Genomic DNA, 16,279 nt, shown 5'->3' on the forward strand with positions numbered 1-16,279 from the left:
GCCACTGGTAGCTAGGACACTATTATAGTAGGAGGCTGCCTTAAGAAATATTTGTTAGAAGATAGATTTGATATCCTATTACTAATGTTTGCTATCAGATTTTTAAAGATTATAGAGAGGTGACAGGACTGTTTATGTAAGTATGAGAGTTTCTCGTTTGGCTTATGATACAGCTTATGAGAGCAGGGCTTTAAATCTAGGGAAACATCTACAAAATCAGCTTTAGATAGATTAGTAATTACAGAGATTTTGAGGCCTAAATGACTAAAGGCATCAATGAAACCCAATCACTGCACACTAAAGAGCTAGAAACATGTCTGGGAATCCAACAGGGGGCAGCACTGAACAGATATGGTGCTTTTAGACATTTTTACCATACGAGAGAAATTTTTCTCCATGGTAAATGCCATTGAAATAAGTCACAAACTAACTTTAACTAACCTAAAGTTCCCATACATACATACATACATACTTTTATTCTTTTACTTGTTTCAGTAATTTGACTGCAGCCATGCTAGAGCACTGCCTTTAGTCGAACAAATCGACCCCAGGACTTATTCTATGTAAGCCTAGTACTTATTCTATTGGTCTCTTTTGCCGAACTGCTAAGCTACAGGGACATAAACACACCAACATCGGTTGTCAAGCAATGGTGTGGGAACAAACACAAACACACAAACATATATGACGGGCTTCTTTCAGTTTCCATCTACCAAATCCACTCACAAGGCTTTGGTAAACCCAAGTCTATAGTAGAAGACATTTGCCCAAGGTTCCACGCAGTAGGACTGAACCTGGAACCATGTGGTTTGGAAGCAAGCGTCTTACCCCATAGCCACTCCTGCACCTACATATACATACATATATTAAAGATTTCGTTGAACTAGGTACTTAAATTGAGACACCTTGTTAGGTCAGTATAATCCACACACCCAAACAATATTAATTGAATATTGAATGTCAAGACTGTGCAGGGGCGTTTGCACCTGATATTCCTGCTGTGTGTACAGACAATGCAATCCAGCTGAGTGAAGATATCTGCTCTTGGTACTTCAGATATGTACTTTTTATAAAGATACTTTCTACAGTATTTCCGATGTGCAGATTCCAAGGTAGGTGAATAACATATGAGTAACAACCATGTATAGGTGTCAATTCATTATGACGGTTTCAAGCGACTCCTTTAATTGATTAATGTAAACATTACATCATTTGAAAGAAAACTGTGAAAGATATTTCTTAAACATAGTGTATAGAAGATCGTGATAAAAATATTCTATAATGTATAATGGGTCTAAATTATCATATGAATAGAAATTCATAGTATACATTAAACTAATATAAGAACTATTCGCTTCATTACAGGTGGATAAATATAAGATATCATAAGAAATGGTATCCGATATATGGGGTAATTGAATTAGAGATATACTAAATGTATAGGGGAGTACATTCAGATACCATCAAATGCCAATTACGGGGGTGTAAACACACCAGCATCAGTTGTTAAGCAATGTTGGGGGACAAACACAGATACACAAACGTATACACACACATACATAAATATATATACATATATACGATGGGCTTCTTTCAGTTTCCGTGTACCAAATCCACTCACAAGGCTTTGGTTAGCCCGAGGCTATAGTAGAAGACACTTGCCCATTGTGCTACGCAGTGGGACTGAATCCGGAACCATGTGGTTTGTAAGCAAGCTACTTACCACACACCACTCCTACGCCTGTATACACACACACCAGCCAAAAGACACATGCAGACACCCATATATGCTCTCCCAAACAAAGAGGTATGCAACCATAAGTTTATACACAAATGCAGAAATGTACATACTTACTTACACCCCCACCCATACACAAAAACAAACATAAATATATATGTATATATATCATAGTATCACAGAAATGACCAGACCATCATGTGCTATTATACAATGCTGGTCATAATGCACTTCCAATTCTGGCGCCATTTTTTTCCATTTTGACCCAAATTGCTTAGCTAGATCATCTTCCCATTAGGCCATTCAAGTGGCCTATTCTGATCTCTTAGATACCACCTGGCAACTGCGCAAGTCCATCTGTTGTCTGTGAACTTTGCAAGATTTCAGGCCCAGTGGAACTTGTGCTTTCAGTATTCAGCAATCACATCATTCATTCTGCACTGTTATTGAATGATTTCATTTCGAATATGTTCTTGTAATGATATTCCTAGCAAGGATCTTTCTATAACTCTTTGCGTCATTGCCAATCATTCTATCCTTTTCATAGTAGTCCAAGTCTGACTTGCATATAAAAGCACAGATAGGATGGCACTATTGAAGTGTTTGACATGTATGGTATTGTCTATTTTTGTTTTGAACACATTCTTTATTGAAGTAAACACTTTCCATCCTGCCCTTATTCTATTTGCTGGACATATGCTCCATCATTCATGCACATTAACATTAGACATCAAGCAAAAGCACACTCATCTTATTTCTTGCTAATATTCACAAACCTTCTGCATGTAATCCCCATGTTTCACTACCATACAATATCTTATACCCACACGCATGGTATTTACATGTCAAGAGTATGTTGTCATCAAGTCACAATTTGTAAAAAGGTATAAATGGCTGCTCTATCCCAATTGTAATCTCAGACACCAATCTGTTAAACAGAAATGAATGTCTGTATACAATGATCACAGAAATTTTATTAGTAAAAAGAATGAACAAGGCACAGGCATGCCTGTGTGGTAAGAAGCTTTCTTCCTGTCCACTTGGTTCCAGGTTCAGTCCCACATCATGACACCTAGGGCAAGTGTCTTCTACTATAGCCTCAGGCTGACCAAAGCCTGGTGAGTGAATTCAGTAGAAGGAAACTGAACAAAGCCTACTGTGTGTGTGTATGTGTGTCTTTATGTCTGTGCTTGACAACCAGTGTTAGTGTATTTACATCCCTATAACTTAGCAGTTTGGCAAAAGAGATCAATAGAATAAGTAACAGGTTTAAGAAAAAATAGTACTGAGAGTAGATTCTTTCAACTAAAAATTTTTGAAGGTGGTGTGCCAGCATGACTGCTGTCTAATGACTGAAACAAGTAAAAGATAAAGATAGTAATAAATAGGAACAATATGGAACATGTGTACTGTCCCTATGTTAGGATATTTACATGGACCCATTAAGTAACTGTTATGAATTAGTTTGCATAATAAGGTTCCTTCATTTCATCCATTTCTATTTGTGCATGAGTGAAACAAGACAAATTTCTAAATGTAGTTGCTTCAAATAAGCTCTGATTGTTGTCTTTTAGTCCCAGATTAGACCTATGGTCAAAGACAAAGTAGCCATGACATCTTAGCATAGTATAGCCAGACTATATTATCCAATGTGCCTTTATCTAATGACAGTACGGCATGATTTAAGGACATACAACTGCAATTGTTAGCTAGTTCAGTGATCACTTACAGACTCCTTCTTTGGCTACACCAAAACTTGATAATGAAGAAAAAAGTGTGTATGTACTCAAATTGTTTTAGAAAAGAAAAATGGTGTAAACATACCTTAGCAGTAGCTGTAGCATTCAAGCCATTGGTGTCGTTGACCTTAATGAGCATTTGAACATACCCACTGACACTTGAATCAAGACCTGCTTTTCGATACATACCAGTATTTCTTATTTCAAAGGGAGTCTTCAATTGTTTCAATGCATCATTGCCAAAGTATTCAAAGGATTCAATGAAATAGTTATGCTGCTTATTCTTTGGGTCAGTATCTGCATCATTCACATAATACTAACAAGAAAATGTCAAAGAACCTTATAAGTACTTTTGATCCACATTTAATAATCTTAAAATTCAACAAATACATACATAAATAAATAATGGTACAGGCTCTAATAAAATAAATGTGAGCAAAATGCTAAATTTTATAACGAATTGAGTTAATCCTATTAATACTTATTTTATAACTCCTCTAAAAGGATGAAAAGGCAAAGTCAAATTCCATGTGTTACAGACTCAGAACAATTTCAAATTTCAATTGAAGCTGCACCATATGAACTTAAGAAGACATATCTTCTATATCAACTTGAGAAATTCAAGACTAAAGTATGTATAAAATCTCCCCTACCCTAAATTCAATTGAAGGGGAAACATGATAGATCTTATTGATTTGTAATCTAAAATAAGGAAGAAATTTATATCTCATCTGTTTGAAACCCTGATAGATTCTGGAACTAATTGTCTTGTTTGGTTTTGTTCTCTATGCCTGGAGTTCAAATACGACAAATACTGAATTTATCTATCCTCCTCTGATCATATGAAAAGCATTCAACTACACAACTTAGAAAATAAACTAGAGTTTCATAAAAGTAATCAATATAAAGAAAGCTCAGCAATGAATGAGTTTATGGATGGGTTGGATGGGTCCTGATGAAGAAGCAAAAACTCCCAAAATATGGCATATATACCCATTACCCATTTTTCCATCTTTAATCTCATTCTTTGTTTTCATCTGGTGTCTTGGATATGAAAATCATAGTGAAATCAGTGCTGGCTATAATTTCTATGGAAAATCGGTAGAGATGATCTTAACACATGGTTTAAGTGCACTGCGAATACAGTAGTACACAGTAGTACAAAGGCAGCAAGCTGGCAGAATCATTAGCACACTGGGAAAAATGCTTAGCTGTATTTTATCTATGTTCTGAGTTCAAATTCCACCAAGGTCGACTTTGCCTTTCGTCCTTTCAGGGTCAATGAAATAAGTACCAGTTACGCACTGGAGTTGATGTAATCAATTTAATCCCTTTGTCTGTCCATGTTTGTCCCCTCTATGTTTAGCCCCCTGTGGGCAATAAAGAAATAAATATAGGAGTACACAGTATTGACTCATGAAAACATTTAAAATAATTTGAAGTATGTTATGGTTGCATATTAAAATATGTCTCTCTACAAGTCATTAAAGCTCACACAGAATAAATTCTAATCAACTGGATTAAGCTCACTGCTCTGGGCACTGGTGTTCCTATTCCTCTAACTTATTTTAAAAAATATAATCTATTATAATTTGATTAAATCAATAAAATATCACTATATCATCATGATATCTTACCTATCTACTTTAATGCATGTCATGATAGGAAGCTAACCCAATTAAGATTCTTTTAAAATGGGACAAAAAATCTGAAGCTCTGAAAGTTTCAGCATCTAAATATACTTACTTTCAAATCTAATACTTTTTCTTCTTTAGAAATATCAAATATAATAGCTTTACTAAATGTCTTTTCAATAAATATTGGTGGATTATCATCAACATCTTTAATGACAACGTCTACGTTTATTTTGTTGAGTATATCAGTAGAGGAAGATTTAGAACATGTTGTATTATATTTGACCTGAATACAATTGTTGACAACTACCACCAGTTTTAAGAATTTTGTTGTTTCATAATCAACTCCTTTCTTGGTCTCAATTAAAGCAGCATTAGAATCATTCTTTATAACAAAATAGCTTGCAGATTCAGTATCATCTGAAAAAGTTCAAAAGATGCAAATGAAAGAGGATCAAAGCAATTAAAATGGGTTTAGGAAAAAGAAGAAAATCAGTATGTAATTTATTTAATGGGTAATTGAAGTAAACAGTTTCAGGATGACATAGATTGAAGTAGCCTGAAATTCAAATCAAGTTTACTATTTTCCTTCATTGTGTGCATGAATAGTCAGAGCCCCACATGAAAACTCAGTCACAACACTGCAAACTAATTTATATAATTTCATAATTCTCTTACTGCTTTTTCTTATATGCTGCGCTGTTCTATAATGCATATAGCTAGATAGACTGGACCATCAAGATTCAAGTGTTTTTGCTAATAAAAAAATAGTTTATCTGTTCTGATGTCACAGACAGTAAAAGGCTCATAAACTTTGAACAGGTTACACAAGCCTCTCCCAAAAGACATTCTGATTCATCTTGACTTATAGATTTGTAATAAAAAACACTGCATTATATGATTCCAAGATACAATATACAATATATAATATATTCTTTCCTTCTCAATTTCTAAGTATAATTCCATGCTGCTCAATATCTCTTAACTGGTCTAGCTCTTTTCTTTATATCTAATAGTTTTCTATACAACACTGTTCCATTGCAATGTTTCCCTTGTTCTGTGTGAACTTCAGTTTAAAACAGAACTTGTCAGTAGTTTGCAATAGAGAGTGTCTCTTTAGAATGCTCGTCATTCCTCTAGATTATATAATTTTATTATCATTGTACTTAAACATTATAGCATAGGTGATAAATCTTTGGCAAATCTCCAGATAAGGATTGATTTATAATTATAGCTATTCCGCTTGCTGTTTTAATGCCCTCAAACAATGTATGAATGATATAACTCTTAATACTGCCTTGAGCTCACTGAGTCTGAAAACCCATTAAATAATACATCTGATGATAAATATTCAAGTAATTTACTTATTTGAATTTGAGGAACAAATAGATATTCATCCTTAAATTTTAAAGAATAGTAGGCATGTGGAATTTCATTATGCAACTCTAATGTACTATAAAGTATATGAAATATTTTTATGAGTCAACACCACATCCTACTGTGTAAGCAGTGCTCTTTACATTATTTTGTTAAGGTTATTTCTACAGAGACTATAGCCAGCACTGATTTTTTGCTATAACGTTTCATATCTTTATATTTACTACGTTTCGTATCTTTATATTTAAAACTTTTTAGAATTAAATATGTCCAAACAATTGAATATAATGAAAATGAACAAGTTTCTTAACCCTTTCATTACCAACCTGGCTGAAACCAGCTCTGGCTCTGAATACAAATGTCTTGTTTTCATAAGTTTTAAATTAAAATCTTCCACCAAACCATAGTCACAATTTATGTTCCTAACACTAGCTTAATGATAACTAAGTTATTTTAATAAATTCTTTGTTATATTTAAAATTAATTGAAAGAAACACAGAACATCTCAAAATAAATACAGTAACGAAAGGGTTAAAATGGATATCAAAGTTGTTTAGTCTCAGGCTAGCCCTGATCAGACAGTGTCTTTCCCCTCTTAGCTATCAGGATAGCTAGGATCACTCTTTCAGTTTACTGTTTCTATTTTCAAGGTGATAGGGAGAGAATTGAAGGGATTGGTTGCTATCAATTAGGTCAAGTGAACTTGTAGAGGTTCCTGTTTGCTAGTGATTGGGCATTAAACGTAACTGCAATATTAATGATTCTTGTCACCTGCTTTGGCAATAGTTCTCATTAAGGATATAAGAAAATTCACCTTCAAGAAACTCAAAGGTGCACCATGACACATTTTCACCACCATTCTTTTTCTCTTCCAACTGCAGTATCCAGCTAGACAACTATTCCTATTCTATTATCTTTAACTTCTCATCACATAGCATAAAGCCAGCTCCCTCAATACATCCCTACCACCTCAGTCGAGGAGGAGACTTGCAAGTTACATGGTAACCACACTAGTGCTAGTACCATTTAAAACACATCTGACACACCTGTATAAAGTGATTGGCATCAAGATAGGCATCCAGCCATAGAAACCAGATCAAAGCAGACATTGAAAATTGAAGTTGTCCTCTGGCCTGCCAGCTCCTGTCTCACTGTTCAACCCACACTAGGATGGAAAATGGACGTTAAATGATGATGATGAACTTGGCACTTAAATATTTGTGCTTATACAGAGGTTTCAGTTGTTGACACTATCTAAATCAATAGTTACTGTTGTTTGACTCAGGTCAGCCTTGACTGAGTGGACCTATGACTATGCTATCTCAACAACAACATTGTTTAATACCTTTCTTGCATTAAGACAGTAGAGTGTGATTTGAAGGAAATTTGACAGCTATTTCTGGAAAGTCCTGCACCCTTTTATAAGCACCCTTTTATAAGCACCCTCAGTGGCTTGTATTCAATAGTTAGGGTATCACAACCAATTCCAAGAGGAACACTCCACTCAAAATCCAAGTTTTATAATCTTCTACAAAGGACTTAAGTCCACACTCCTTATTCATATCTAAGTGATGCATTACTTTATCTTAAATAACAGCATGCAACCAACATCAAATTGCCTTTCTTTTGACATTTGTACAGTAGAAGTGACCAATCAGAAGTGACTAAATCCCTACAGCATTTGGCATTGTATTTCTTTTAATCTATCCTCCAAACTGTTTATGTGCTGCTCACCTAAACAAGCTGGAGGACAACACCTTGCTGGTGAGTTTCATTTTAGGCTTGGTTTTTACAGCAAGAAACCCCCACCGCAACACCAACCAATTTACAGAGTGCACTGGGTGCATTTATCTTTTTGTGGCACCAGGGAACAACAAACTGTAGTCTGAATGTTATATTAGAAGTGAGCCATAGAAAAGAGGCTATAGGCAAAGGTTATTAAGGCTCTGGAAAAAATATTATCTTTAAGAAGAGTTGAAAGGTGTGAATGATAAACAACTGACTGATCAGATTAGACAAATTAAGACCAAAGTGTGGTTAGAGAAGATGGGAAAAGAGAAGATTATAATGGAAGTGACAAAGGAACTGCAAGGATCTACTTGTCCGGAAGAAATGCTCATAGAACAAGGGAGCTTACAAAGCTGGGACATAGACAGAGAAAGACTATGTACCTCTAACTAGAGAGTCACTGGCAGAAAATAGCCCAGAACTGGCTACTTGCAGTGACAGAATTCTGGAAGTAATTTTGCTTGAGGAAAGGAAAAAGTTGCCATCATTGAAGCTATGTGATAGAGCAAAGCTAAGGTCAGAACTAGGAAAGTAAATGAAATTGTCATGAGAATTCCAATTAAGGATATCACCGTGTTAAATTTCACGTCACATATTTGTTCTGAGCATGGAAAGCAGAGGTTAAATGATGATGATGATGTTGATGTATAGGCTCTAAATGCACTCTACAAAAAATCTTTCAGAAACAAAGTCTTCGTGACAATAAATAGCCTTAAACATAATTAAGATATTTAAAATTATGATATTTATGTAGTAATATACATTATGATTTCGAGGTGTATCTTTTGCTAAAACAAATTTGTTTTATATTCTCTAAATGCAATAATTGACTCGTTTATTTTTGTTAATAAGGTTTTCAAATTTTTTACTTACCAATAGTATAACATAAATCAAATCCAGAATCTTTAGCCTTCACTGAGCCAATAGCTATTGGTGGTGGTCCTTCTTTAATTGTGAATGTGTCATTAGGCTGGAGAAATTCAGGGGGCTCATCATTAATGTTTGTAACATTCACAGATAACAAAAATATTGCAGGAATTGAAGGAAGCGATGGAGTACCAGCATCAGAAGCTTTTATTTCAACCTAGAAATGAAATATTGATAGCATTTTTTTTTATTCACATTTACTTTAATTTATAATTCACATTTACTTTAATTTCTTTCTATTTATATCTGCAGCACCAGTAATGCTTATATTTACAAAGCTCATAATGCTTATACTTACAATGTTGCTAACACTTTCTCTTACCCCCAGTAGGGGGTAAGAGTAAGTAACTATCTTAACATGCTCAAATATTTCAATGATGACAGGTCAAAAGTGAGAACAGTGTAGCATGTCAATCAAACGAACACAGAAACCTTCTTTCCAGGTGATGAACAACATCTCCTTTTTCCAGGTTTCCTTCCACATTCCTTTCAGAGCTTTTAGAGTTGGCACTGTCAACGTAGGCACATTAAAAGGTAGGTCTAATGCGATTGTAGTGATGCTTGAACGGAGATGTGTTGATGAAAGAGGTGAGGTGGAGAGGAGTTTCAGCCAGGGTCGTCATAGGTATAAAATCACAAGCAAAGCACAAAGGTATAAAATCTTCAGGGAAGGTAACAGTGATGGAGTAAGGGGTGTAAGCATACTCCTCGCAGAGAAATGGATAGATAAGATCATAGAAGTAATCAGGGCATGCGATAGAATGCTTAAGCTTAGGCTAGTCTTGCAGAATAGTATAGCTACAATTATCTCTGCCTGCGCACCACAAGCAGTCTACCAAATGATCAGAAGGACCACTTTTATGATAACCTGCCTCAAAGAAGAGTGACAATGATCTCATCTTTGTGGTTGGAGATTTTAATGAGCATGTTGGACAGCAATTTGGTATCTTCCATGGTGTTCATGGAGGCCATGGAATTGGTTCCTGAATCAAAGGGGGAACTAGGCTATTGGAGTTCTGTAATGCAAGCAACCTACTAATCTGTAAGACCAACTTCAGGAAGCCAGCCAGCCACCTGATGACCTATCAATTAGGTGACTCTGCTAGCCAGATTGATCTCCTTCTCACCAGACAACAGGATGCAAGGTTGCTCTTAAATACAAAGACACTCCCTGGTGAAGAATGTACCCTCCAGCATAGACTAGTCATCAGTAACTTTAGACTCAAGGCCAGAAGGATGCCAAGAAGCAGACCAATCCAGAAAAGAAGGATTTGGAAGCTTAAGAACCCTTCACATGGTCAGAGATTTAGGGACATCCTCATTGAGAAATTTGATGAGAGGGAGGAGGAGCTACAGACTTATGACATAGACGGTAACTAGAAATTCCAGCATGACAGCTTACTGAGCACGACTGACCAAATCTGTGGCTGGCGCAAAGTCCCTTCCAGACCTAAGGTAACATAGTGGTGGAACAATACTGTAGACAGGGCTATTAGAGCAAAGAAATAGGCCTGGAAAACCTGGAAGAGTGGGGGTAGCAAGGAGGTGTACCAGATAGCCAGAAGGGAAGCTAGGAGATAGGTATATATATATATATGTATATATATATATATATATATATATATATATATATGTATATATATATATATATATATATAGATCACCAGCATTCTACCTCCCACACACAGCCCCTCGTTCCCGATCACCGTTTGTTATCTCCCCCTTTCTTAGCTCTCCTGAAATAAGAATTTCTAACTTCCGGTCAGCCATTGTTATGATCGGCCATTATTATGATTGACCGTTGACTGAACACTATTCCATTTTTTTTCTCCGTGTTTTTCTCCTTGTCTCCGTATTCTTTCTGTTGAAGAGCGTAGCTCGAAACGTCAAAGACTTTCCGTATTCCCGAGCGTCATACTAATATATACTTTTGTTATTTACACCACCTGTCCTCGTCTGTTGTTATTATTTGTATATTCTCCCATATATATATATATATATATAATAATATTAGGGACAAAATCCAAAATTACTTGGTTATTTTCCCTAAAACTATATATTTTATATATATATATAGCCAAGGGAGAAGTAGAAAAGAAGTTTGGCAATGTTCAGCAATGTGAGGACCAAAGAACTAAAGTATTTCAGATTGCAAGACAGTGTGTGAGAGAGAATTGTGACGTCACAGCAGAGAAATGTGTCTGCATGGATGATTGCTCACTTGCATTTAGTGAGGCTGCAAAGAAAGAGGCTTGGAGATGCCATTATGAAAGACTACTGAATGCGGAGAATGAGTGGAAGGAGGAGAGCCTGTCAAATGTTGACTCAGATGAGGGATCAGCTACCTGAACCAATAGTACCCTGGTAGATAAAGTAATTAAGGATATGAAGTCACGGAAAGCTCCTGGTCTATCAGGAATCACTGCTGAGATGCTTAAAATATCTGGTGGTGTGGATTATAGTCTAGTCACCCATATTGTAAATCAGGTAGTTCATGAAAGAGTCATACACAGTGACTGGTATAGCAGCACCATAGTCAACTGCTACAAAAGTAAAGGTGATGCTTTAGATAGAAATAAATACAGGGGTATCAAATTGTTAGATCAAGTGATGAAGGTCACAGAGAGGGTCATAGCCCAACTAATTTGGGAGAGAGTTAGCCTAGATGAGATGCAGTTTGGTTTTGTGCCAAGTAGAAGTACCACTGATGCTGTATTTCTGGTAAGGCAACTGCAGGAGAAATACCTAGCCAAAGATAAACTTCTGTATTTGGCTTTAGTTGACTTGGAGAAAGCCTTTGACAGGGTCCCCCGATCCCTTATCTGGTGGGCAATGCAGAAACTAGGGATAGACGAGTGGTTAGTAAGAGCTGTACAGGTCCTGTACAGGCATGCTGTCAGTAAGGTTAGGGTTGGCAATGAGTATAGTGAAGAATTCCGAATAGAAGTAGGGGTTCACCAAGGATCAGTCATCAGCCCTCTCTTATTCATCACAGTCCTCCAGGCAACAACAGAGGAATTCAAGACAGGATGTCCCTGGGAGCTCCTCTATGCTACTAACCTTGCTCTCATAGCTAAATTACTCCAAGAACTAGAGAAGAAATTTCAATTGTGGAAGCACGGTCTAGAATCAAAGGTCTTTAGAGTCAATCTAGCAAAAACCAAAGTTCTAGTAATTAGGAAGGCAGACAAATCACAAATCCCTTCAGGTAGATGGCCCTGCACAATCTGTAGAAAAGGTGTACATAGAAACTCCATAAGATGTACCCAGTGTAAGTTATGGACACAAAAGAGGTGCAGCAATATCAAAGGAAGGTTAACTGGGATGATAATTTTTGTGTGTAGCAGATAAACAGGGCAATATACACCAAAGACGCTCAGAAAACAGATTCCATTACATGCCAGGGGAAGAAACTAGAAGTAGTTGATAGCTTCTGCTACCTAGGTGACTGAGTCTGTAGTGTGGGTAGATGCTCTGAGAGCGTTGCCACTAGAATAAGAGTAGCGTGGGCAATGTTCAGAAAGTTCCTACCTCTGCTGGTGACAAAGGGCCTCTCACTCAGAGTGAAAAGTAGACTGTATGATGCATGTGTACAAACAGCCATGCTACAAGGCAGTGAAACATGGGCCATGACTGTTGAGGACATACGTAGGCTTGAAAGAAATGAAGCTAGTAGGATCTGCTGGATGTGTAATGTCAGTGTGCATACACGACAGAGTGTAAGCATCCTGAGAGAAATGTTGGACATAAGAAGCATCAAATGTGGTGTGCAAGAGAGACAACTGTACTGGTATGGTCATGTACTGTGTATGGATGAAGAGAACTGTGTGAAAAAGTGTCACACCCTAATAGTGGAAGGAACCCATGGAAGTGGGAGACCCAGGAAGACATGGGATGAGGTGGTGAAGCATAACCTTCAAACATTGGGCCGCACAGAGGCAATAACAAGAGACCAAGACCTTTGGAAATATGTGCTGTGATTGAGAAGACCCAGCAAGTAAAGTGAGATCACAGCTGTAGCCTATACCAATGTCACATAACCAGCCCATTTAAAATTGCCCTTGAATCATTGGGAGATACACTGAGCTTGAGAAGACCTATTGAGTCAAGCAAAATCAAAAACCAAAATCAAAAGCCAATCAAGATCGAAATCAAAATGGAAATTGTAGTTGTGGCCAAGGCCAGTGCCGTCTGACTGGCACCAGCACTGATGGCATGTAATAAGCACCATTCAAGCATGTGTCAATACTAGTGCTGCCTTACTGGCTCCCCATGCCGGTGGCACATAAAAAGCACCATCCTAATGTGATCAATGCCAGTCCCCCACTGACTGGCTCCTGTGCCAGTGGCACATAAAAAGCACCATCCAAATGTGGTCAATGCCAGTGCCGCCTGACTGGCTCCTGTCCCAGTGGCATGTAAAAAGCACCCTCTACACTCTCAGAGTGGTTGGTGTTAGGAAGGGCATCCAGCTGTAGAAACCTCGCCATATCAGATTGGAGCCTGGCACAGCCTACTGGCTTGCCATTCCTTAGTCAAACCATCCAACACATGCCAGCATAGAAAACAGACATTAACCGATGATGATGATGATGGTTAAAAAATGAAACTTTATTCACGAAAATGACATGAAATTTGAGTATCAACTATGTATCTGAGTAACACTAAATTGTCTATGTATCTACAATATTAACATAAACAATAAGTCTTTTTTTTTTTATTTTGGCATGTGTTGCACAGAACACTTTCAGGCAATATTTAATAACAATATTCCCTTCTTGATGCCAACTTTTAATCAATTCTTTCAACATACAGGGATACAGGATACCTATTTTTACAATTAGAATAAACATCATATGGAAGAAGGTATGTCATGGTGCATCCAGCCATGACCAATCAGGTTAATGCATGCTCAGAAGGTTATGCTACTGGTCGGGTACTGGTGGTCTGCTGGGAATGAAGGCAAGGAGTTGGTGTTATAGGGAAATAGTAATAACGGTACACTCCTCCCACGTAACAAGTGGTATGACATAGTCACAATAAATAGGAGAGTAAAGAGACAGTAAGGAGAGTACATAGGTGGTGGTCGAGAGACAGTCGTGTCTTTACTTGTGTTACTAAGTATACTGTATACTGAAGTGGGCGTTATTATAATCTGACATCTTAAGGATTATAACAGTGGTGACGAGGATTTAAGCAACTCAAAAGGAATTAATAAACTCAATGAGGATAAAAGCAATTTACATGGAGTTAATAGAAACTCAAAGAGGAATTAATAAACTCATAAAAGTTTGTTGCATGAATTTTACGAAAAATAATTGTAAATTATGGAAAATTTGTTGGTCAGTTTGCTCAAGTTGCAAAAATAAGAACTGAAGGAACAACAACAACAACAGCAGATACAACTGCAAGGGCAACAACAGAAGCGACAACAACAACAAATGACATTACAGTAACAAATGCGGCAATTACTGAAGTTGTTAAGAAAGTTAGAAAAAGTGTTCTCAACAGACTATGTCACAAACTCCATAACAGAGTTCAAATACGAACCTGACAAAAGAGTTACCCTCAAAGCATACTACAGAAGATATGAGCAAGTCTTTGATAAAGACTGAAAAGATTGGGACAACAAGCTGAAAACATGCTTAATCTTGAGAAAACTGGGAACAGTAGAACATGAATGATACAGTAATTATGTACTCCCAAGAAAACCTTTGAACATAAACTTTAATGACACAATAGATATATTGTATAAAATTTTCAGTGAAAAAAAGCTAATAGTTCAACACATGTTAGAAGTGTCTGAATATAGAGAAAAACAATGGCAAGGACTACATCACTTATGCTGGTAGAGTAAACAGGAAATACAAGAAGTTTAAGCTGGATTAATTATCACCACACATGTTCAAATGCCTGATTTTTACACAGGGATTTACTGCTAAAAAGGATACAGAAGTTAGAACTAGAATTCTCACAAAGCTAGAACAAAACTAGGATGTAATTCTATAGCAGGTGACAAGAATATGAAAGGATAGTCAAATTAAGATATGACACAGAGGAAAATGAATATAAAGATTGTTTCCAAGTAATGCAAGTGCAAAATAGTCAGAATAAAGGTAAAGTGTTTTCTAAAAAAAATATGACAAAAATCAGGAACTAAACCCATGTTTTGCATGTGGAGGTCTGCACCTGAGAAAAAATTGTCCATTTAAGAAAGTGGAGTGTTTTCAATTTGGTAATATCAGACAAATAAAGACACATGGTAGAACGAAGATGATCAAATGTCAGAAAAAAGGTAGGAGATTAAATCGTATGTCATTGGAAGAAATTGGAAATATAACGATGAGAAAATTCATAAAGGTGAAAACCAGAAATACAATTGTTAAAATGTAGTTGGACATGGATAGTGACATTACTATTATAAACGAAAAACATGGAAATATGTAAATAAGCCAAATTTAATAAAATCTAAAAAGGTAGCACATGGTGTTACAGGAAAAAGATTATATTTGGGGGAATTTGAATGTAAAGTAACCTTTCAAAACCAAACAAAAAAGGCAAAAATTTGTGTTGAAAGATTCACTTAATTTATTCACCATAGAATGGGTGGAACTATTTAAATTGTGGGACATTCCTGTAAGTGTTCTGTCTGTAAATTTAGTCAGTTCAGTCAAAAGATCGAATGAGGCTGAAAGACAGAAACAAAAAATTAAAATATTATTTCCCAATGTTTTTTTGGAAGAATTGGGTTGTTGTACAAAAAACAAAATCTAAGATCGCTGTAAAGCAAAGTACAACACCGGTATTTAGGCCAAAAAGGAATGTACCATTCACAGCAATAGACTAGATTAACAAAGAACTCAAATGACTGGAAAGCAATGGTAGTATTGAAAAGATGAACCACACAGACTAGGCAGCATTGACAGTTTATGTGACAAAAGAAGAATAACAAACTAAGTGTTTGTGCAGATCTTTCAACAGGGTTGAATGATTGTCTAGTTGCACATAACTACCCATTGCCCAGTCCGAAGGAAGTGTTTGGAAAGTTGGAAAGTTGAATGGAGGGGAGTTCTCTA

General features: G+C 36.5%; 1 protein-coding gene across 9 annotated transcripts in view; it reads right to left on the reverse strand.

Annotated features, from left to right (window-relative positions):
• Window positions 1-16,279, reverse strand: part of LOC106877917 (cadherin-87A) — a 222,610-nt gene that overhangs the window by 35,814 nt on the left and 170,517 nt on the right. For all 9 annotated transcript variants that reach the window (XR_016240751.1, XR_016240750.1, XM_089347726.1 and 6 more), the window contains 3 exons: window positions 9,150-9,360; window positions 5,224-5,531; window positions 3,563-3,793 (listed from right to left, as the gene is read on the reverse strand). Coding sequence is in view for 7 of the 9 variants with exons in the window: in XM_089347726.1 (XP_089203852.1) it covers window positions 3,563-3,793; window positions 5,224-5,531; window positions 9,150-9,360 (750 nt within the window). In the remaining 2 variants the exon portion in view is untranslated. The remainder of the gene's footprint in view (window positions 1-3,562; window positions 3,794-5,223; window positions 5,532-9,149; window positions 9,361-16,279) is intronic.

This window comes from Octopus bimaculoides, chromosome 2 (assembly GCF_046866305.1).
Source record: "Octopus bimaculoides isolate indiv1 chromosome 2, ASM4686630v1, whole genome shotgun sequence".
NCBI lineage: Eukaryota > Metazoa > Mollusca > Cephalopoda > Octopoda > Octopodidae > Octopus > Octopus bimaculoides.